The sequence below is a fragment of the Rhea pennata genome, chromosome Z (assembly GCF_028389875.1).
Source record: "Rhea pennata isolate bPtePen1 chromosome Z, bPtePen1.pri, whole genome shotgun sequence".
Classification (NCBI taxonomy): Eukaryota; Metazoa; Chordata; class Aves; order Rheiformes; family Rheidae; genus Rhea; species Rhea pennata.
In genome coordinates this window covers 13,911,849-13,935,375 of record NC_084702.1, presented here as the reverse complement: position 1 = coordinate 13,935,375, position 23,527 = coordinate 13,911,849, and the positions used below count along the sequence as shown (strand labels likewise).

General features: G+C 41.5%; 2 protein-coding genes across 3 annotated transcripts in view; one reads left to right on the top strand and one right to left on the bottom strand.

Annotated features, from left to right (window-relative positions):
- The first annotated feature begins 57 nt into the window (after nt 1–57).
- RNF20 (ring finger protein 20) lies at nt 58–16,171 on the top strand. Of its 2 annotated transcripts, none has more exons than XM_062599980.1 (20): nt 58–108; nt 2,041–2,206; nt 2,357–2,524; nt 2,635–2,782; nt 2,894–3,076; nt 4,289–4,407; nt 5,205–5,351; nt 5,532–5,609; nt 5,899–6,018; nt 7,690–7,869; nt 8,092–8,227; nt 8,933–9,054; nt 9,396–9,793; nt 10,362–10,479; nt 11,220–11,369; nt 12,279–12,491; nt 13,046–13,171; nt 14,329–14,469; nt 14,861–14,962; nt 15,219–16,171. In XM_062599980.1, exons 2-20 carry the CDS (start codon nt 2,078–2,080, stop codon nt 15,393–15,395), a joined length of 2,955 nt encoding a protein of 984 aa, XP_062455964.1. In that variant the 5' UTR covers nt 58–108; nt 2,041–2,077; the 3' UTR covers nt 15,396–16,171. The 2 variants fall into 2 exon arrangements, with proteins under 2 accessions (XP_062455964.1, XP_062455965.1); XM_062599981.1 differs by having other exon boundaries at nt 2,037–2,206.
- A 1,709-nt stretch (nt 16,172–17,880) lies between these two features.
- The window catches only part of GRIN3A (glutamate ionotropic receptor NMDA type subunit 3A), a 74,618-nt gene continuing 68,971 nt past the window's right edge, over nt 17,881–23,527 (bottom strand). The window contains exons 8-9 of the mRNA XM_062599621.1: nt 23,259–23,332; nt 17,881–18,319 (exon numbers count right to left, since the gene is read on the bottom strand). Of these exons, the coding sequence (XP_062455605.1) occupies nt 17,983–18,319; nt 23,259–23,332 (411 nt within the window). The 3' untranslated portion in view covers nt 17,881–17,982. The remainder of the gene's footprint in view (nt 18,320–23,258; nt 23,333–23,527) is intronic.

The following is a 23,527-nucleotide window of genomic DNA, read 5'->3' as shown; positions in this document are numbered from 1 at the left end:
GGCTCGCGGAGCTGGGGCGGGATTGGGCGGGAGGCGGCGGCCGTCACTTCCGGCCGGCCGCGGGGAAGCGGCGGCGGCGGCGGCGGGGCACCTGGGCCGCGGCCGGGGGTGAGTGTGTGGAGCGGCCCCGAGGGCGGCTCCGGGCCCGGGGACTGCGTGTGTGTGTTGGGGAAAGGGGAGTCGCTGGTATCGGCCTCGCGGTGCGCGTGTTGGGCGAAGGCTTGAGGCGGGGGTCGGTCGCGGGGCCTGGGTGAGGGGCCGGTGCACGAGGCGGGTCGGGCGGGATCCCTGCAGCGAGGGCGGCTGGACTGACTCCGGGGCTTCCCAGAGGGAGGCAGGAGCAGCGGTGTGCGTGCGGGAGCGGGCAGCTGTCCGGCCTCGGTCAGCGCGGTCTGTTGGGGGGGGGGGGGCGTGAGCGCAAGAAGACTGCAGCTGAGCTTGGGGTTTGGTTCCTAGCACCGCCAGGGGCTGTGCTGGGGAGACCTTGGGGGCCGAGTCCTGCTGGCACAGGGCACACGAGAAAGCGAGCCGTACGGAGAGGGAAAGCTAGGCCCATGAGAGGTGGTGCCAGGAGGCAATACAACAGATATTGGTGGGGGGGGGGGGGAAGGGGGAAGGCTGAAAGAGGGAAGTTACTGGCAGTTCCCAGGACTGATACATGCAAATATTCTTAGCTAGAGGTGTTTCTTTTCTTTTCTTTCTTTTTTTTTTCCTTCTTCACTTAATTCTTTCTAGCTAAAATTGTTACCCACTGAATTACATGCTGAAAGGAGGAAGATTGTTAAATGAAAGTTGTCTGTGAAATATATATTTAAATTAGAGATGTATTTAATATTTACACTTCAAGATGGCTTATAGGAGAGACATTTGGTAATTCAGTAACTCATTTTGAAGTAGTTTTAATACTATTCTTGGTATGGTGAAAGCCATTGTCAAGGTAAAATGCTTCTTGAAACAAGATTGGCAAAGCCATCAGTGTACCGGCTTAATATTAAAAATACAATAGTCTCATTACTTTCAATAGAACTACTCAAGTAAAGCAAGTACATAACTACAGGCAGGGTCATCTTGTAATCCTTAGTTGCAGTGTAAGTGCCATTTTGCACTAAAATGGAAAAATACAAATCTTATTTGTATACTATGATTTTTATTTACTTATGTATTTTATTCAGTTTGGAGATGGAGAGAGACCTGTAGATTGACTAGTGATTATGGGAGAAGAATGCTGCTTACATCGAATGAAGATCTAATTTGTTTCCACGTCCCGCACTAGCAGCTATATTTATTTTGGGAACTCTTTGAAGAAATATTTGTTCTTTAATAATAATAAAAAAAATATGTGGAAATAGTAGTCTAAAGTTCTTGAGGTTGCATTAATTCGGTCCCAGATATCCTCTGAAAATGTTTGTGTCTCTTTTGAAACACACACAGTAAAACTTGTCATGTGAGTCTTTACAAATATTTCCTGGAATTACCTTTCCTATTTACTAGTATTTCTAAGGTCTTTATGTAAACTCTTCTAGGGCTCATCTTTGAGCTGCTGCCTTCTGCTTTAATTGACTGTGCATATTGATATAATAAGAATTTAGATGATACAAAGTATATACAAACTCAAGAAGTCTTTAGGTTATACAGTCCCTTGTAAAAGGCAAGCACAAATCATTTTTGTTAAAACAGAGAGATAGAAAAGCCAGAGACTGAACTTACATGATTCTCTCCACCCCCCCCCCCCCCCCCCAAATCAGGCTGACAATGTACAGTGATTGTTTCTGATCATTACTGAACAGTGGCTCTAATACTATGTTATTTCTTTTATTGTCTTATTCACAGTGATAGCTGTATTGGGGCTGCTCGATTTTGAACATTATTTTTCAAAACCTACTGAGTTAGATTTCCTGTAATGTGTTGGGCGTCTTATCATTATGAATTGGAACATTAAAAACCCTACATGTAGTTGACTGTGCGCATGTGTGCGCCTGTTTGTGTGTGTGTGTGTTTACTGTCTTTCTTTTTTAATTGTTTTCTTTAATGTTAAGGCAGAATTTAGAGAAGGGGGAGTCTCTACACATCAGCCACCATGTCTGGAATTGGGAATAAACGGGCTGCTGCAGAGCCTGGCCCCTCTGCACCCCCAGAGAAGAAGGCGGGGGTTGAAGATTCAGGGACCACAGTGGAGACCATTAAGCTAGGTGGTGTTTCCTCGACGGTACGTCTTCATTGTATACATGCACTCAAATTCATGCTTATCTGGGAACAGAAGCGTTTTATTTCCTCCTTTCTGAGCCCAGTGTCCTTGCTTGTATGTAACATGCCAGTGTCAAATGCATTGCTGTGTCTGACTTGTGCTTCTGCGCAGGAGGAACTCGACATCCGGACATTGCAGACCAAGAACCGTAAACTAGCAGAGATGCTGGACCAGCGTCAAGCGATTGAAGATGAGCTACGGGAACACATTGAGAAGCTAGAGCGACGGCAGGCCACTGATGATGCCTCTCTGCTGATTATCAATCGTTACTGGAACCAGGTTAGTAATGTACTTTGTTATGGTATTTGCCCTTGTCCCCTCTTCTACTCACCTATGCTCAGTTATTTCATAGCTGCTCTTTATCCTTTTTTGCCTGACCCATCTTCCAGTTTGATGAAAATATTCGCATCATCCTTAAACGTTTCGACTTGGACCAAGGTCTTGGAGACCTTCTGTCTGAACGAAAAGCCCTTGTGGTACCAGAACCTGAACCGGATTCAGACAGTAATCAGGAGCGCAAAGATGAGAGGGAACGAGGTGAGGCATCTGGAGGCATCTCAAGGGTATCATAATTTCTCCAGTTATAAGGGCTAGTATTATGTTGCCTGACAAAGCGTGTTTACTTTGTGCAACTCTTTCTATTCCAAGGTGAAGGTCTGGAGCCAGCATTCTCCTTCCTAGCCACCCTGGCCAGCAGTACTAGTGAGGAGATAGAGTCTCAGCTACAGGAGCGTGTAGAGTCCTCCCGCCGCGCTGTTGCCCAGATTGTGACAATGTATGACAAGCTGCAGGAGAAAATGGATGTCCTGTCCAACAAGCTGAATAGTGGAGGTATGACTGTGCTGGCTGGTAGCCAAGGATCCCCACCTACCTCTGATCTAGGGCTAGTCTTGCATTGAAGGTATTAAGGCCTAGTTCTTCTCATGCTTATTTAGTTGCTGAAATAAATTGGCCTCAATTTTTAAACTCCCGATAAGGAAAATGTATGATAAAGAGCAACACTGTGTTAGAAGTTTGTTATAACTGCCTTTAAATCTGAATGCTGAGAACCCTGTCTAGTGTGTTGAGCTAAGAGGAGAACTTGTCCTTTGCTGTGGTATGCTCAGGTACCTGAGAAACTGTTGATTCCCGTTGAACCTTAGCACCTTACAAGCTTTTGAATTTGCAAGTAAGGAAATGAAATTAGAATTACAAACTGATGCTAGACTTTTCCTCCCTTTCAATTCTGTATAAGGGTTTGGTATAACTGGCACCTCATTTCCCTCTGGTTTTTGAGCAAGTTGATAGCCATCTGATTTCTTTGGTATGCCTAGTCTGTCAGTTTTGAACACAAAGCAAAGTTCTGTAGAAACAAGCTAAATAATTAGTTTCTGAAAACTAGTGGTAGCAGATTCAGTTTACATGCAGATGAAGCTCCCTGAAAAGCTCTGGGTTAGTTCAAAGTTAGAAATTTTATCTTTTTAGAAACATTTGATTGAAAATCTAGATGGAATCTCAAGTCATCCTTAATTTTGCTATTACTCAAAGTGTTTTACCTTCTCTGATAGAAGAGTTCTGGCAAATCTGGCAGTAGTATAATGAAGTATTACGTTCTTAGTTGGCAATTTCACACTTGTAGCAGCTCTGGTGTGAATGCAGGGTTGTGTGTCCTTAGTTGCTATAATTCATGATCTCGTATATTAGGCGAAGCCGCCTCTTGAGGTAGAAGTGTACAGTTTTGAATTTGACTTGCAGTATAGTGTCACTAGTCTACAAGGGCATGTTCTGTTTTGCTGACAATAACATGTGAGCAATGATTAGAGGACCATAACTGACAATCAAGAGTGCATAGTATCTTAAATTGCAGAGCCTTTTGCTTCGTGACTACAAGAGGAAGGTTTGTGTGGCTAGAAATGAGCTTCAGAAACCTCCTACTAGAGAAAATAATGGTTGGGAGTTAAATAGAGATATAATTTTCTATTTTATTTTTTCTTGTTCTATTGAAGAATTAAAACCAATTCTCCTTGGCTTTTGTTCATTTCCTGTTCCTCTTGCATCTTTCAGATATTTCATTGATGGAAGAAGCAGTCCTGGAGCTAAATTCCTACCTCTCACAGGAAAATGGGCGGCTGCAGGAACTAGCTGATCTTCTTCAGGAGAAGCACCGAGTCATGTCTCAGGAGGTATAAAAAGGAGAGAGAAATAATCTCTCTAATAATCTGTGCTCGATAATTTCCTACTTAGAATAATTTTGGTAACCATAATTTAGAAAGCAGATTATTGCCTTGGAGAAGGACAGGAGCAACAAAAACTGGAAATCAGATTCTGAATAAAGGTTAAGGAAAGAGTTGTGGAGAATTTCACATGGATTTTCTGTGTGATTCAACAGTATTTACTTATTACATCACTGAAGCAAAAAATCAGATGGATCAATGAGTTGCATGGATTCAGTTTTGGAAGAAAAGGCAGCAGAAGAAATGGTGAGGTGATGCTAAGGTGACTGTATAAACATTAGAGGAACTTGACTTGTGGAAGTGTAACAGTGTTAGTTATAATATGATCCTAGTTGTTAAGGTATTCACGTTACCACCATTTTTCCTTCTGTGGTTTTCCATTTGTGTCATTCCTAGTTTAATGCTAATGCAGCAAGTACTTCAACCATGGGTGTAATAGATGAGCAAAAGTATTTAAAAGGCTTAACAAATGCCTTTTAATGTGCTTGGATAGATGCCTCCATCTGCTGCCAGCTAATACCAACTTCTTGCCCCTTTTCTGTTTTCAGTTTTGTTTGTATTTGTGTGTATTTTTGCTGCGTTGTGATTTGGCTAGTCAAAAATTTAGAACAATTCAGAAAGTAATCTGTCCACATAGCAAAAAACAAGTGGAAAGCACAGGAATCAGCACTAAAGTTAATATTGAGCAATCTTGGAAAACTTTATTTAGTTTCAGTATGTTGTCTGAAACACTGTTTTGATTGCAGTTCTCCAAGCTACAAGAGAAAGTGGAGACTGCAGAGTCTCGGGTGTCTGTATTGGAGACTATGATTGATGATCTTCAGTGGGATATCGACAAAATCCGCAAAAGAGAACAGCGACTCAATCGTCACTTAGCAGATGTTTTAGAACGGGTAAGCACTGTCCTCTTTGCCAGAAAATCCAAGAGAAGGGTATAGTTTGAACTGAATGACATCTTCCTAGGCACTTTGTGATAAAATCCGTAAAGTACATTTTTCAGTTTTGAATTTGCTTTATCAGCAGAGTCTTGGCATTTAATTGGGTACTTACAAAATCTATTGCCTTTTTTGCAGGTAAATTCCAAAGGCTACAAGGTGTATGGAGCTGGGAGCAGCCTCTATGGGGGCACAATCACCATTAATGCTCGCAAGGTAATGCCAGAGGATCATTTTGGGCAAGGAGAAGAATAGAGACACAGAGATGTTGTTAGGTCCCAGTTTGGAACTGAATTTAAATACCAACTTTCCTACAAGTCTCCTGTGTGACAAGACATTTTGCATTTTGTGTTAGTTCTCTACTTACAAAACAAACCTGATGGAAGTAGGCAGTTAGTAATGATGAGACTCTTAGCTGTTTCTGTTACTGTAGTGACAGCCACTTAATTAGTGCCCTCAAAAGATATGCTAGTAGTGGGGTTTACAAGTGTGTTGTCTCCAACAGTTTGAAGAGATGAATGCAGAGCTGGAGGAGAATAAAGAGCTTGCTGGGAATCGTCTCAATGAACTGGAAGAACTGCGCCAGGATCTCGAGGAAGTAACGACACAGAATGAAAAACTCAAGGTGGGAGATGTGTACCTGTGTGAGGATGAAGGTATCCTGATGTGGTTGGTAACACTCTGTCTTGCTGTACTATGTCACTGGAAAGCCTCTTTAATGATTCTTTATATTTTCACTGCATAACTGGAACAAACCCCCTCCACCCAGTTCATGGCACCCATCTGGAGCTGTCCCCACCAAATACCTAAGGCGGTTTGATACCTCGGTTTATACACCCTAGTAGAGCCAGGCTGAGGGCAGAGTCCCCTGCTCTGTATGGCATAGTGTGCCAGCAGAAACCAGAGGTCAGGAAAGGAAGCTTAATGAAGGAAAGCAGGGAGGAAATGTGGAGGAGTGCAGTGGGATTTGCTCAGAGAAGTCTGTCCTAACTTGGTAATGCCTTTTCGTCCTTGTATGGTGCCTTGAACCCAGAGCAACTGTTCAACAGCAGTGTTCTCTCTTTAGGTGGGTTCTATTTTGGACAGAGTATTAGAATCTAACATGTTTGTGTGACTGGTGCTTGCAGTTCAGTGCGTTAGTGACACCTGGTGGTACCTATGAAAGTCGTGGTGGTCTTTATTTCCTGTTTTCCTTTTTGGTACATTTTTAATGATCTCTGGTTAAAACTAATTTTGTCTTGACTCCCTCCTCAACCTTCTCCCCCCCACCAATCTACTCAGTGGACAGGGAGCTGAAAGAATTCAAAGAACTTGTTCAGGTGAAGCTAATCTGTTGGAACAGTAGCTGCACTTAAATCTTCTGCATGTGGCAGAATGGGTTTGTTTTAAAATGTAAAAAAAGGGAACTCCAAATGGATAGGACACAGAATATGAATTCCTTATGTCCTGCTGTTATTATATAGTAATGGCATAAAAAGCTGTGAATCTATGGTATATTTGATCTTCAGGATCGTATCTAGTTAATCTAAATTTTGTCATGATGCTCAATAACATATGCTAGTGTTTTAGGAGAATTACCTTAGCTGATTACCCAGGTTTCAAAAATGAAGTTCCAGGAACAGTCCTGAGACACCTGTAAATCCTCTTTTATCCATTTGAACTCATTTTGAGGGAAGTACTGTGTGCAGTACAGCCTTCCTTTTCTCTTAAGTAATGTTAAGCTGTATGTGTGTGTATATGTATCTGTTTCACTTATATTATTTTACACTCTTGCTAAATTTTTATTTAAGGAAAATTCAGATTCTGTACTTCTGCTCTTTCTTCATTTCTTTTGTTTTTGGTTGTTGTGGCTCATGTTGTTAAAACTTAACCTGAATGCCCAGCTGGACCTATAATTTCTCTAGTCTTCTATCATACTTTTCTGCACTTCCATCTTTACTGAATCAAGTGATTATAGTTTTATAGAAAATTGGTTAAAGTTTTCCTTGTTTTCCTAGCTCATACCTTTGAAACTAGTGCAAAACTTGAGAATCAAAAAATCTTGTTATGTGGCTATGTGAGGGAAACAGCTTACTACATGGAAGCAGGGTGAGATGACAAATTGTTTCTGAAGTTGCTACAAAAGTGTATCCCTTGCATCTGCTTCTCTGCAATACTATTATACTTTTTTGTCTTTGAGGCTTTTAAAATGCTTATACTACTGCCACTCTATCGGCTTGATTCACTGTTAACCTACCTTGAAAAAGGGATGCTGAAGACCAGGACATAATGTGACATCTCCTTTTGTCCTGGCCAGGTTGAGCTGCGACGAGCAGTGGAAGAGGCTGTGAAGGAGACCCCGGAATATCGCTGCATGCAGTCCCAATTTTCTGTTTTGTATAATGAAAGTCTGCAGCTAAAGGCCCATCTTGATGAGGCCCGCACTCTACTTCATGGCACCCGCACTACACATCAGCGCCAGGTGGAACTAATTGAGGTAGCTGTATCATCTCTCTATTTGTATTTTCCCAGGGCTCATTAGACTAGGGGATATTGTCTTGCCATTAGCCATCACTGTTGATTGGCCTAGGTGACTCTGGAAGTAGTCAGGAAATTTGTCTTCTAAATTCTAATTAACCTATTGTTGTACGTCATGTTGATGAGTTGAGAGGTATTTCAAGGTTGCAGTACTAATTTCCATCCCCTTCTTATTCCTCAGAGAGATGAGGTCAGCCTTCACAAGAAGCTACGCACGGAGGTTATTCAGCTAGAAGATACCCTGGCACAAGTCCGCAAAGAATATGAGATGTTGAGGATAGAGTTTGAACAGACACTTGCTGCCAATGAACAAGCAGGTATGGAGTTCCCTTCTTTTATGTTTAAAAACAAAGAAAACAAAAAGCCCATTAGAGGCTGCATTGCAGTACAACACCTGCTTTGATTCTTTTTCTGTTGTTAAATGCTTTTTCAGGCAGTTCCCTCTACCTCAGGGGAAAGAAAGCTTTTAATATAGTCTGGAGGAGGCCGGTTTGGTGTTATCTGACTTACTTTTAGGTGTTGCAAAATACATCTAAAAATGTTTTAAAATATTTTGCAAAAAAACTGTTTTATCATAGCATAGGGATTCTGTGGGATACAGTACTCTGTATTATTAGAAACTGCTTCTGAGAGGAATGAATTTACACGTCTGGAATTACAAGCTGGATAGGAAACCAGTAATGTTCAAAGTTCATCAGAAAGAAAAAAGAAGGTATCTCTAAAGCAGCATTTAAATCACAAAGGTTTTTGATAGTATGACATATTATCCACATTCAGATTTAGAGTAGGAATATGGGAAAAAGTAATGTTAAAGGGAATTTAGGGCTGGAAATTTACAAAGACATAGTGTAACATAAAACTGGCATAACTTCTGTGAATATATTGTGTTACTCTCTCGTGGAACAGAGTTGTTATAATCTTACTTTGATTCTTTGCAATTTATTTTTTTCTCCATCTCTTAATTCCTCTCAAGATCAGCAAAACTATGGCTGCTTACTATCATTTGTGCTTCGTTTTTGTAGGTCCAATTAATCGGGAGATGCGTCATCTCATTAGCAGTCTCCAGAATCACAACCACCAGCTGAAGGGAGAGGTGTTGAGGTACAAGCGCAAACTGAGAGAGGCCCAATCCGACTTGAGCAAGGTATCAGAGCAGGAAAGCTGGAAGAGAGCAGATAGTGCTTAGGAGAAGGATGAAGGCTGCCAGGCCTTACCTGTATTATCAGCCTTTCTGACAGAAGATGCAGTATGCTTTGTAATTTTCAGTGGAGCTCTAGAAAGTAGCCCTGCATTTGTACTACTTCTACTCACTGAGTAAATGGACTTCCTTCTGTATTTTGGGGGGCTTCTTAAAAAATTTAGCAGTAGCACTTGTGAAGGAGTTATGCAAGAAGGGAGCTGGGAATACTGAGGAAGAAGGGATAACTCTGAGTTACTTAGTTGTTTGTGTCTCTTTGTGTTTTCTCTGTTGCTATTCCACAACAGATTCGCTCTCGCAGCGGTAGTGCTCTCTTACAGTCCCAGTCCAGCACTGAAGACACGAAGGAAGAACCTCCAGAGATCAAGCAGGAGCCTGATGATCCTTCTGCACAAGCGTCTGTCCCCAAGGCTGCTTCTGAAGATGCTGGTGAAGCAAAGGCCAGGCGAGATGAAGAGGAACGGGAGCGAGAAAGACGGGAGAGGGAGAGGGAACGAGAGAAGGAAAAAGAGAAAGAGAGAGAGCGAGAGAAAGAGAAAGAAAAGGAAAAGGAACGAGAGCGAGAAAAGCAGAAGCAGAAGGAGTCTGAGAAGGAGAGAGAGTCCAAAGAAAAGGAGAAAGGGAAGCATGAAGATGGAAGAAAGAAGGAGGCTGAAGTGATCAAGCAGCTGAAGGCTGAGCTCAAGTAAGAGTTGCTGTCTCTCCCTTCCATGCTTGAGTTGTGCCTATTCTGAGACATTCATGTAAATGACTTGTAGCCCTTATTTATAAGCTTAGCTACTGAATTTGGAGTTTTCTGGCACCCTTTTCATCAGATTATGATTTGAACAATATAATTCTCCTATGATAGCCTGAGGCATAAAGAAAACCCTAACCAGATACTTTGCAGTTTAGGTCCGGTAATTTTTTTTGTTGTTGTCATTACAATAATGTAAAGCTTTACAGATGCAGTAGTCTTCCCTGTCCTTGATCAATATGAAGGCACTGATGGATAGCTTGTTGCTTACTGTTATGATACATGTTTTTCTTTTTCTTTTTCTCTTTGTTTTTCAATCCATATATGCCTGAACGTGTTCTTTTTCAGTCTCCAGTATGTGCCCTAAGATTACTTATGTTGCTAGGATGAGATGAGTCGAAGATACTCCATACACCAACATGTGGAAGGCAGAGAGAATATTGTTCTTGCTGTCAGGCTGGTCACATAAGTGTAGCTTTTTGGCTGTACTCTCATGGTCTTATCTCTTTGTTTCTAGGAAGGCCCAGGAAAGCCAGAAGGAGATGAAGCTGCTGTTAGATATGTACCGCTCTGCCCCCAAGGAACAGAGAGACAAAGTGCAGCTCATGGCCGCTGAGAAGAAGGCAAAAGCTGAAGTAAATCTCCTTTCTCTTCCCTTTTTCTCTTTATCACGTTACTCGAAGAGGATTTGAGAAGAACCTGAGCTGTGTTTTTTGTCTTCGTACTGGAGGTTGTTTCTCTCCTAGTCTTCATCATTTAGGAGAAAGATTTGGACAGCTGAGAAGATTGGAGATTTTGGATATGTTCCTTCTAAGGGACAGTGTTTTCCTCACTGATGATAAAGGCAGTTGTTCTTGCAAAGATGTGTTTTGTTCTCTATTGCAGTTGCTTGCAGGCTATCAGTATTACATCATTTCAAATATTGGAAAGACCTAAAAAGGATAGAGGGGCTAGACAGCTAATTAGACAAATATTATTACTTAATGTATTCAAAGAGAGATTTGGACAAGAAAATCAGGCAAAAAATTGAAAAATATTGCATCTGAATGGAGCTGCTATGAGAGCTTAGGCTGAACAGAATTATTCAACTAGAAGAGACTAAAGCTAATGTTCCTGCTCTCATATAAGGCACTGTGGCGTTTTCAAGAATTTCAAAATCAAGATCTTAGTCTTACAGCTTATTTTAATGGTCCATCTACCAGTAGTGTCCTGTCAAGATTAAGAGGTGTGTTTTCTTTTCTTGTGTTTTGAGGACATTCTCTAGTATTTTAGAAAATTTCTTAACATTTCTTAACAGGTTCTTAACTGTCTGGACCACATTCTTGTGTTTAGTCTCATTTCTCTTTCATCCATTTCTCTTTCATCCTTGCTATAGCTGGAGGAACTGAGGCAGAGGGTGAAAGAACTGGAAGACAAGGAGAAAAAGGAAAGTAAAAAGATGGCTGATGAAGATGCACTCCGCAAGATCCGAGCAGTGGAGGAACAGATTGAGTATTTACAGAAGAAACTTGCCATGGCTAAGCAGGTGAGAGGTTATGAGCAAGTTCTGTCTTGGCTTGGGCACCTGGGAGGCAAATAATCTTCCTAGCTGTTACCTGAAGGTATTTGAGGGAAGACATTTCCCCTCTGTATTTGCCAGAAGTGGTACTGCTTTTGTTTTTGTTTACTGAAAGAAAAAAAAAATAGAGATAACAAAGCTCATGGTGGTTTTGGGTGTGGAGGCATGTTTAATTGTCTGTATGGCCTTAGTGGCCTAGGTGAAGAGCACAGAGGGCCAAGGTCTAGATGCAGAGGTCACTGTTTCATTTTAAAAAATATTTTATCTGCACAGTACATGTAATCAGCACATCTACATGGTGCTCTGATATAAGCTCCTTCCTGTGGAATAGGATAATCTAAGAGAGCAGGACCACCTTAGTAAGGGAGAGGCAAGCCAGTGACTGGAGGCTTGAGATACACCTTTTTAGAGCTTACGTTTGTTCATAGTGCAAAACAGTTCTCAGCTAATGCTGAAATAGTTAACTAGCTGCCAAGCTCTTTAAACAATTTATTTGGGAGCTGTTGGGTGGTCCATGTGTAGAATTACTGTCCTAGTTTGTAAGACAACTATTAAGCTAACTGGGAGAGCATTTCTTTCCAGTACCTTTTCTGGAGATGACTGCCACAGTTGATTTTCCCAGCAGGTAAGCCAATCTGTGAATATTTGCAGGGATAACCATCTCTTTTGTACAACCTCTAAATTTATACCATCTTTCCTTTGGTGCATACTTCTAGAGAGTTTTTTTTTTTCTTTTTTTAGGGGGAAGGCAGAAACTGATGCATCTTTTGCATCTTTTGTTCATCTGTGCTGGGTTTGGTGTTTCTGAGTAAGACGTTCAGTTTCATTGTATAGGTACAGGAGACCATTGTGCTAAAACATTTTATCGTCTTGCAGGAAGAAGAGGCGCTGCTCTCAGAAATGGATGTCACGGGCCAAGCCTTTGAGGACATGCAGGAACAGAACATCCGCCTGATGCAGCAGCTGCGGGAGAAGGATGATGCCAACTTCAAGCTGATGTCAGAACGCATCAAATCCAACCAGATCCACAAACTGCTGAAGGAGGAGAAGGAGGAGTTGGCAGACCAAGTTTTGACACTGAAGACACAGGTAACCTTACAGAAGGAGGGAGGACAGAAGAACTGATGGGAAGGTGGAGGGAATGTTTCGCTTATCCACCTAGGTATGCTGCATTAGACACTTCAAAGGCATCCTTCTTGATGAGCAACAAAGAGACTGCATATGAGCTTAAAATGTCCTGCAGATTCATTGCTGTGTAGAGCAGGAGGAAGGAGGCAAATAGGAAGTCATCTTTCTACAGTAACAGTGCTTCAGGATATATTTTCTGCCATTCTTGGAACTAAGGTGGAACTGCTCACAGTTTTGGAACAGGTTTCTAAGCCACATTCAAAAAAAAAAAATAAATCATAGTTGCAAGTATTTGACTACTAGAGTTAAAGATTTCACCAGAGAGGTCTTTAAAAAAAAAAAAAAAAAAAAGTTTTTAGCCTACCAGTGTATCTGCATCAATGAGAGAAAGAGAAGCTGAAGAGATGCTCCTGGGTCAAGGGTAGGCAGGAGTAGTTTTAGCTTATACCTTTCATGATGACTCTTGAGGACTTCCAGGACATGCATCTTATTTCTTTTTTCTGTCCCTTTCCAAGGTGGATGCCCAGTTACAAGTTGTACGTAAGCTGGAAGAGAAGGAACACTTACTGCAAAGCAGTATTGGAACAGGAGAGAAGGAACTAGGTCTTCGAACACAGGCCCTAGAAATGAACAAACGCAAGGTGAATGATTGTGTTTTGGGATTTTTTTGTTGTTTTGTTTTTGGGGGAAGGATCATAAGGTGGGATTGTTGTCTTGCTGCAAGCATAGAAGGTGCATAGCTGTTGTTGGTGTTATGAAGCTTAGAAGCTTAGTATTCCCTGGATTTGGACTAGTTTGTCAGAAGGCTGAACAGTCCTAAAAAGTGTAGACTGATAGTTCCTTTGTTAAAGAAGAACTGGGCATAGGTTTGTCTTTCTGAAAGTCTGATTAGGGAGCTGGAGTGAGGCTCTGTTGAAAGGAGGAGGAAGTAGAAGAAAGGGCAACAGCCAAGGGAAGATAACTGGGTTTAGTTAGAGGAGATGAGGAAAATAGAAAAGTAAAATGAGCTCATTTTACTTCTTTATAAAGTAATCAAAGACAAAGGGTCTGCTATAAGTAGAATCTAAGACTGAATCTTATGTTTGAGTCTGGCATCCTTTTTGAATCACAGTAGAAACATATGAATAACATTGGAACAGACAGAAGAGAAGACAGAAATATCACCTTGAAGAGGAGAGAAGATGAGGGAGCTCAGTGCAATCACTTGAGCTGGATATCACAGTCTGTCTTTGAGGAAGCTTGACTATGTAATTTCCACTGCATCAATAAATTTCTAAGTAATAGGAGAACTGATGAAAAAGAAGATTATATGCAGAATTAAAAAAAACCACAAAAATAATTTAAAATACAAAAAGAAAAAGAAAATGATGTGCTGTATTTAAAAAAAAATAAGAGCTTATCTTGAAATTCTCTCTAAATTAGTTATACAACTGTCTCTAAACAATTCAGTAGAGAAAGTGCAGAAGATGGAGGACTGGAAATACATGAATAAGATAAACATATATGGGTATTAATAGTTTTCTAAATGAGATGTGTCATGTATCATAGTGCAACAAGAGTTGGTTCTATTGGAGTAAAGAGGAATTTTCAAGCTAAATGGTTAGACCTTGATGATAGTAAGATATTTTATTATTGAAGTGATATTTAGGGAACAACTCCAGTTCTTCTGGTTGAAACTACCAAAATTAGACTGAAAAGGTAGGTATCAGCATCCCTAGAACTACTCGTGTCAGCAGTCTTGGACTGCCAAATAAAGGGGCTAGAAATCATCAGGACTTACTTTCTCTGTCTTTTTCAGGCCATGGATGCAGCCCAGCTTGCAGATGATCTGAAAGCCCAACTAGAACTAGCTCAGAAGAAGTTACATGACTTCCAGGATGAGATTGTGGAAAGCAGAGTAACTAGAGAGAAAGAGATGTTCAACTTCAAAAGAGCTGAAGTATATGCCTCACTCACAATCTTGTAACTTTTGTCTCCCCTACTGTCTGCATCCTTATGCATTCAGTTTGGAATGGGTTCCAGTTATGTGAATTTCTTCACTGTCTGCTCGTTATAAGTGGGTTTTTTTTTACAGTTTCACTTTTACTTCAGCTTCATCAGGTATTTGTTAGTTCAGGTTTTGACCATTGATAACTGACAGTACACATGATACTAGATAGTGATGTTATTGTCATTAGTCTATTGGACAGTGCAGGGATAAAAGTATGAGTGGACCAAATTAAGACAATGTAGTGTTGGTTACAGGTCCTAGTTCTGTTCAGTCCCTGAGAAAGCAGTGAGAGAGAGAGAGAGGACACTACTCACTTGCTTGGTCTCCTGTTTTTATGCAGGAAGACATTTCTAGGCTACGCAGGAAGCTGGAGACCACTAAGAAGCCTGATATGGTACCCAACTGTGATGAAATATTGATGGAGGAGATCAAAGATTACAAAGTGAGTACCTGTCTCTTTCAGTCTTCATCTTTAATTCTATTTAAGGCCAAAAGGTTGTGTACTCCTGTTCTTGGTATTTCACATCCTTTGTCTGGATTCTGGCACTATAGACCAGTTTTACATGAAAACAAAACAAAACAACACCCTCCCCACACACTTTTCTTTAGGAAGAATGGGAAAACCTTCATCTTCTGTCGTCTTTAAACTTATCCAGTGCAATGCAGTGGGACCTCACTATGGCATTTCTGTCTTGCAGGCCCGCCTGACTTGCCCATGCTGTAACATGCGCAAAAAGGATGCTGTGCTCACCAAGTGCTTTCATGTCTTCTGTTTTGAATGTGTTAAGACGCGCTATGACACACGGCAGCGTAAGTGCCCTAAGTGCAATGCTGCATTTGGTGCCAATGACTTCCATAGGATCTACATTGGTTGACTCTTTCCACTGGAGTGATGGAAAGGTGCTGTTTATGCTGACCACCCAGGCTCCCTCATTTTTTTTTGTCACCTTCAGGGCAGTCAATGCTTTTGTCAGATGACCTGCAGTCTCTTTCAGGAAGTATGGTTAGAGAAACAGAAGGAACAGACTGTGGATGTTAGTTCCTTTCCTATTCCTTTTCTTTCATTCCCATCTTCATTTTTTTGTGGATTCTCTGTGTCTCGGAGGCCATTTCCTGTCTATCTCTTTCACACTGCCAGACTGGGAACATCTGTCTGAGGTCCTACCTTGAGGAGATGGGATAGATAAGTGTGGCCTTTATTTGAGGAGTTTACTTTGAATGTTTAGTAAATCTTACCATGAAATGTAGCATTTCTAAGAGTGAGTAGCTTCCCAGTTAAAGGACCAAATCAGGAATTAATTGGTACATCTGCAGACTTCAGATCGCTAACCAATGACTGTGTGGGCACATACCTTCATGAGTTAGGATGAGAATCTGCAAAGGCTGAGCAGTGGAGAATATCATTCCTACCCCACAAAGCACTTGCACATCTTGATATCCAGAAGGGGAGAAAGATAAGTCATAGGAAAATCTATAAGAATAGTGTTGCACTGACAAACCCTGGTTGATAGGGAAAACTTTCCCTTGGGCTGAGGCATTACTATCATTGTCCTTTTTCTGAAAAGAATTTGTGGGGTTACTTCGGTGCAAATTTGCCACAAAGATTAACCTTGTAATACACAAACTTTAATAAAAGCTGTGGTCTGGATAATTTTTTCTGGTTTGCTTGCTTTAGCTGGTGTCTAAGTGTGGTTCCATCCTTCATCCAGTCATTAGAAACAATTTTTCAGAAGTTTAAATTTTCTAAAATAATTTTCTGAATAAGGCTGATGACGGGAACAGAACAGGTTAAGTGGCTTGTTCCTGGTCATTCAGCATGTCAGGCAGGATAAGGAGGATATCTTAACTCTTTCAAACCTGTCTGATGTATGGGTCCCTAGGTCACACTTTTTATGTCCTAATCCAATCTTTTCTATATAAATGACTATGTTAAAAGAAGCATCCACAGGCCAAGTACTGAGCAAGAAATAGAGTAAGAACTCCTCTTGATGGTGCTGATTAGTGTGGGCATTGCTGCATGCAGCTATCAGTTTTTAGTAGTCTATGCTGAGCTCTTCATTTTCCAATGTGTTTTAAAGATTACATGAGCCAGAATGTGTGCCTCTTTGAAACTACCAAATACAGTGTCTCAGATCTGCATGTGGCCCATAACTGCGCCTGTTGAGAGGCACCATTCACACAACTGGCTGAACATAGAGGGTGGGTAATAACATGATTTTAGTGACTTACCAGAGATTATTCTGACTGTTACAAACATTCCTTTTCTCTGTAATACAGGATGTGTTGGGGAGTGTTGTGTAAAAGAAATCATGTTTAAATAACGCAGTCACTTTGGTTGATGTATTATTTATTCAGATGCTGAACAGCTTACCCTTCTTTCCCCTCTACTCATCATCCATGTGGAAGGGAGTTGTATTCAGTACATTCCCTTTGAAACAGCAAATCCCATTCTGTTTTACACTAGAACCCAAGTCCACAAAGAGACTTTGGTGCTTGACTCCCTTTGACTTCAGTGGGAGTTAGATGTCAGAATGACTCAATGAATTTGATCCCCTTTATGCTACTTTGGCTGTGAGAAAGAACCCTGTTGTCAATTGTAGACAAAGGATATTAAGGAGTAGTTTCACAGTAGGAGCTTTGGGTAGTAATAGTGGTTTACAGTACTTTGCTCCTCAAAGTCTTCCACTCATTCTTCCTCTGTGCTACAGTGAACCCAGCCCCTCACTCCTGCCAGTGCAGCGGTTTGCTTGCTTCTCTCTGGATGGGAGCAGAAAGTGAACCTGGGCTTAGAAACAGATAGAGGTGATGATTTGCTTCTTTCCAAGTTATTTTTAAGCTAAGGTGATTTCCTTTACCACAGTCATAGAATAGCTGTATCTGCAACTGTGCTGAGGGAACTGTGAGTACTGGGATTGTCACCAAGAATTTGTCTTGTGAAACCACACCTGTGCCTTGAGGGAAGGGGTTGCCAACATGTAACTAGCACCTGCTGTAAATAAGGCAACCGAAAGGAGCCTTAGCACAAATGGAGACTGGGCCCATAGACACCACAAAAACATACCAACAAGGGACATGCTTCCACAGTTTAGATTTCCTTTTTTTTTCTTCTTTTTCTTTCTTTTTTTTTTTTTTTTCTTTTTTTTGAAATAATGCACAGAAAGGGCTAAAAAAGTGTGAACTTCACTGTAGTGGCATGTAAAGCAGTCAGAAATTCTTGCTGTTCAGATGCTCCTCATTTTTCTAGTCCTTTGGGAACAGCTGATGTTTGCCAGGAAACTCGTTACAAATGGAGGAGGACTCAGAAGGCTGGCAGTGGCTGTGGCTGCTGCAATTCTGCTCTCATGAAGAGCATACTGCCTGCTTTATTTTCATGCCTCTTTCTGGCATTACAAAATTGTGTTACAAATTTTACAGAGGAGGAGGAGAAAGGAAGAAAAGGGGAAAGGGCTGAAGTATGCTGGCCTAGGGCTCTGCAGTCCTGTTTGTCCTCTGATACTCTTCCAGCTCTGTTTTCCTGTCTATGGCAAGTTGCAGCTCCTGCTTGATGATTTGGATCTGCTTCTCCAGTTCTGTAAGCTCTTGGATTACTGAGGTCCTAGCAATATTAAGGGAATCTGCTTTCCCATTGGTTGCTAATGAAGCTGTAGTCTCTCCCCTCACCTGAGGCAGGGGGATGTCTTGGTGCTGTTGGATCGTCACTTCATTTTGTCCTTCATCAGAGCAGATATATTTTTTCCGATGACAGTTCCCTGGATCAGCTATATTCCACACAGCATGCTGGCTATTCCCTATGTGGGACCTGAATAGAGATGAGAGAGTTAAAACAAAATCATAGCCTCCTCTTTTGTTTACGCAGCCCTTCCTGTGAGCCATCCCACTGAAAAATGTGATGCAGCTATTACGAATTATATATAAATACTATTTATTTATCCTTAAGATTATTTTCCTCAGAAGCATAAAGTTAGGAATGTATCACTTTTGTGATAAACCAGCAACAGAGACCGGAACAGAATCATGGAGTTCAAGTTCCTGCAAACTCTATTGCTTAGTGGGTTATAATCCTCTTAAATCCAGCTCAGGGCTCTAAAGCTTTCTGAAAGTTTTTGTAGCTGCAACATCCAAGTTCATTACAGTATCTATTCTTTATGCTTCAATATTCTGTGGTACCTTGGGAATTTGTTCTCAAAGAGGGGGAAGAAGGCTACCTAGAGTTTTTGTGAATGGAGTAAGGTGAAAATGTACCCTTTGCAGTTAATGGAACTACAGGCCATTCAGTCTCACCTTGACCCTATCTGAAAGGTGATGGAGCAGCTCATCCTGGATGCCATCTTCAAGCAGGGGAAGGATAGGAAAGAATCAGGAGTTGTCAGCTTGAATTCACAAAGGGAAAATCCTGCTTAACCAATCTGACTGCCTTCTGTGATGGAATGAGTGGCTGGGAGATGAGGGGAGAGCAGTGGATGCTATCTCCCATGACTTCAGGAAGGCTTTTGACACCATCTCCCATAACATCCTTGCAAACAAGCTGAGGAAGTAGGGGCTAGATGAGCACACATTGCAGTGGATTGAAAGCTGGCTGAACGGCAGAGCTCAGAGAGTTGTGATGGGTGATGCAAAGTCTAGTTCGAGGCCTGAAGCTAGCACTGTCCTCTTGGGGTCAATACTGAATCCAGTCCAGTTCAGCTTATTCATTGAAATAAGCTCTCCTGGATGAGGAGACAGAGTGCATCCTCAGCAAGCTTGCTGATGCAAAACTGGGAGAAATATCTAATACACCAGAGGGCTGTGCTGCCATTCAGAGGGAACTCAACAGACTGGAGAGATGGGTGGAGAGGAACTTCATGAAGTTCAGTGAAGGCAAGCACAGGGGCCTGTACATAGGGAGGAGCAACCGCATGCACAAGTTCAGATTGGAGTGGAGCTGCTTGGAAGTAGCTCTGCAGAAAAGGTGCTGGGGGTCCTGATGGACCACCACTTGGGTATGGGCCAGCAATGTGCCCCTTTGGCTAAGAAGGCCAACGATATCCTGGGCTGCATGGGGAAGAGTATTGCCAGCAGCCTGAGGGAGGTGATCCTTCCCTCTACTCAGCCCTGCAGAGGTCTTATCTGGAGTATTGTGTCCAGTTCTGGGCTCTCCCATACCAGAGAGACATGGAACTACTGGAGTGAGTCCACTGAAGGGCTACCAAGGTGATTAATGGACTGCAGCATCTCTCTTATGAGGAAAGGCTGAGAGAGCTGGGTCTGTTCAGCCTGGAGAAGAGAAGACTTAGGGAAAACCTTATTATATGTTTAAATAGCTTAAGCGTAAAGAGGATGAGGTGGACCACGCTCTTGTCAGTGGTGCCCAGTGACACGGTAAGAGACAATGGGCCCAAATGCAAACACAGGAAGTTTTGACTGAACTTGAGGAAAAACTTTTTTTTTTTTTGGCGTGAGGGAAACAGAGCACTGGCACAGGTTGCCCAGAGAGGTTGTGGAGTCTCCTTCTCTAGAGATTTTCAAAACCCATCCAGACACGATCTTGTGCAACATGCACAGGTGACCCTGCCCAAGTAGTATGATTGGATTAGATGATCTCCAGAGGTCCTTTCTAGCCTCAACCCTTCTGTGATTCTGTAATGGCTGTTGAAGCTGCTTGTATTTTGGAGGTAGTGAACTTGATGACATGATTTATCCAGACCTTGGAATAAAAAGATGTGAGCTTCCTGATAGAACTGAGTTTGGAATTTTCAGTCTGGGAGAGGAATCTTGATATTAGTCCCCATTTGGGAATTATGTTTCAAATTTTTCAGTGTTCTCCTTTGGAAAAGTCTTTCCAAAATATTTTGATTCAAGATTTTTCAAGCATTTCATCACCCCTTTCTTGGAACTTCTCTTTACAGCCCTTTCAAATTAAGGTATTTCCCTGGGCTTCTCTTAAGGACCCTTTTCTTTATAGAGAGCACTGTTTGCTCTCTGCTTTTCACCTGGGAGGTAAGAAGCATTGAGTTTGCCCACATTGGAGAGAAGCTTGGCTTTCCTATCTGTTTTTTCTGAGTAATCATTTTATAAATTCAGTTTGAAACTCTGAAGTACTTGTTATGAAAACTGCTGCATCATTTAAGTCTTACCTGGGTAACCTTCCTGGACAAAATGCCCATTAACATGAACCTACTGATCTGTAGGTAATAAAAATGATTAAAATTTAAACATTGAGACTACTGAAAACAACTGCTTTAAGGAAGAGTCTGGAGCTGGGAGTAGATACTTTCCTAACTTTAGAGAATGGAGTTGGAAAGTAGAAATTCATTTAAAGAAAGAGGTGACCAGCTGTGATGCCTCTTTGTGAGTAGAGTGGCAGGATAGCACAGGAAGGCCCTGAGGGCCATAGTGCCCAATGCTATGTCCTTGCTATGTGGTGTAGAGGCTCTACAGAGCCCATGGAACCCCAGGTTTTGGGCAGTCTTGTGCAAGAGTCTTACTTTGAAGCAGAAATATGAGCAGTCCCAGAGACACTGCAACTCTCTAGTCTTGTAGATATTTATCGGTGTTAAACCGCTAATTCATAACTTCAGTTCTTCTCCCCAAACCAAAAGTCAGCTTTCTGATAAAGTTTTAGAAACTGACATAGTTTCTACTGCTTGTAGTGTTGGCTGTTCTGTCTAGGACTATGGGCAGGTGATTTTAACAAAGACCAGAATCTACTTCTGAACACAGTCAAGTAGACGAAACCCCTTACAGCTTGGCCACTGGTGTTCTGCAGTCTTCTAGTAAAGAGTTTAAAGAGCTTTTTATAAAGCTGTGACCTAAAGAAAACAGGGCGCTGAGAGAAATAGCAGTAATATAATACAAAATCTTTCCACCTCTTTTCTGCTTTGCAGTGCTTTTAATAATTCCACAGCTTCCAGGAGGAATAAAAGAAAGTGTTACAAAATAATTGTTTGGAGAGCTCTGGGCTGTACCTTGCCACATTAGTATTCGTTATAGTTAGGTCCCATGTTACCAGCTGTCTTGAGTAAAATTCACTGCATTCCAGTTCAGATGGCAGCTCAAACCAGGAAGAGCAGAGAATAAGTGGTTGTATGCACATGTACTCATGCTGACTGCTGGTTGCTGTGGAGGCAGTGATATTTTAAAAGCAGCAGCACTTCTTCACTCTTAATAATCAAATAATATTTTTGTGGTTCTTTAGTGTGGGCTTTATGGCCATCTCCTTGTGTTAGGGAATTTCTACACCACTCATTTTCTAGCAAATAATTTAGCTGGTGCTTTTTGTACTATCAGAGATACAAACAGATACAAAAAGATGATCAGAGGGCTGGAGCACCTGCCCTATGAGGAACGGCTGCGAGAGCTGGGCCTGTTTTGGCTGGGGAAGAGAAGACTGAGGAGGGGATCATATCAACGTGTATAAGTATCTGAACGGAGGGTGTCAGGGGGACAGAGACAAACTATTTTCAGTTGTCCCGTGTGACAGGACAAGAGGCAATGTGCAGAAGTTGAAGCACAGGAAGTTCCGCCTGACCATGAGGGGGAATTTCTTCCCAGTGAGAGTGACAGAGCGCTGGAGGAGGTTGCCCAGGGAGATTGTGGAGTCTCCTTCTCTGGAGATATTCAAGGCCTGCCTGGATGCAACCCTGTGTAACATGCTCTAGGTGACCCTGCTGAGCGGGGAGGCTGGACTAGATGATCTCCAGAGGTCCCTTCCAACCTTAATGATTCCATGATTCTGTGATTCTGTGAAACAGAGCTGGGGGTGTGTGACTGAATGCTGCTGCTCTGTGAGCACCAGTATGGGGAAGAAATGTCGTGCACCAATCAGCTCCTGTTACTGCTGCTCAAGTGCTGCACTGGGGTTTTTGTAGGGTGATAAAATGAAGGAAAAAACTGAGGAAGTTAATTGCATATGTCTTTATATGTTTGTTTCATACAGGCTGTCTAGAAGCTTGCTGTTTATTTCTTAGATTTCCTGCCATTGATGCAGGAATAACAAATGAAACAAAATACGTGTGTTTGTGTGTGTTTTGGCAAGATTGAAGTTTTGGGGAAATTCAGTCATGTAAAACACGTAGCAACAGCCTGGAAGAAGTTGCTTTTCTATTGTCTGTGCATCCTCTGTTGGAAAGCAATATTGTTACCTACACCTTTAAAAGCACCCTAATAGTTTTCAGTGAATTAGCAAGTGGTTAGTTTTAGGGAAAAGTGTTGTATATTGGTAGCTATAGAGAAGTAAAATTATCTTTGCTTATGAAGACATGGACTATGACCTATTCTTTTCTCCAAGAGTTATTTGAGATAGAGATTTTTGAGGGACTTCATATTCTTTTTTTCAGTCTTTTAATTTCAGAGCTGCTGTTTGTGTGAAAAATTTTCTAACATTCGCATCACCCAAGCTCTCCTCCACTATGAAGCTATTTCACAGGACCTCTGGTTATCTGCCTGTAATTTAGTATATGAACAAATAATTCTCTAAAAACAAGGACAGCAGATTTAAAAACTTCAAAGCTTATGCTTAGCTTGGTCTTGCTTTATTAACCATATGGGAAATCATAAAAGAACAAAATTTCTGGAGTTAATACTTGGTATTGGAAACAATTTGTTTCTACCTCACCCCAGTGTCATTTCTATCTTGTTTCCTTTTTTTGGTCTATTATATTTCAGGTATGTTAGACTCATAAATAGCTATCCAGATACAATGTGTTTCATTTCAAAGTAAATTTTGTAGTTTGTTTTTTAAGGCATGTCAAACTTCCTACCTTTTTTCTACTCGTTTTTTTTTAGGTTGGCGTTTGTCCTCAATAAATGAACTATTCAGGGCACGATGTAATCTCTTCAGGGAAAAGAAGAAAATGAATTAGTAAACCCAAAATTTAAAATAGCTCCATAAATAAGTAAACAATTTTGGCTTTGTGTGATCTACTTCAGCATAAATTATTTTGCATGTTCAAGGATACAAACAATGCCTGTGCTTTGTTATTACAAGTTCATTTCCCCACAGTTGCTGAGGAAGGACAATTTGAAGGGT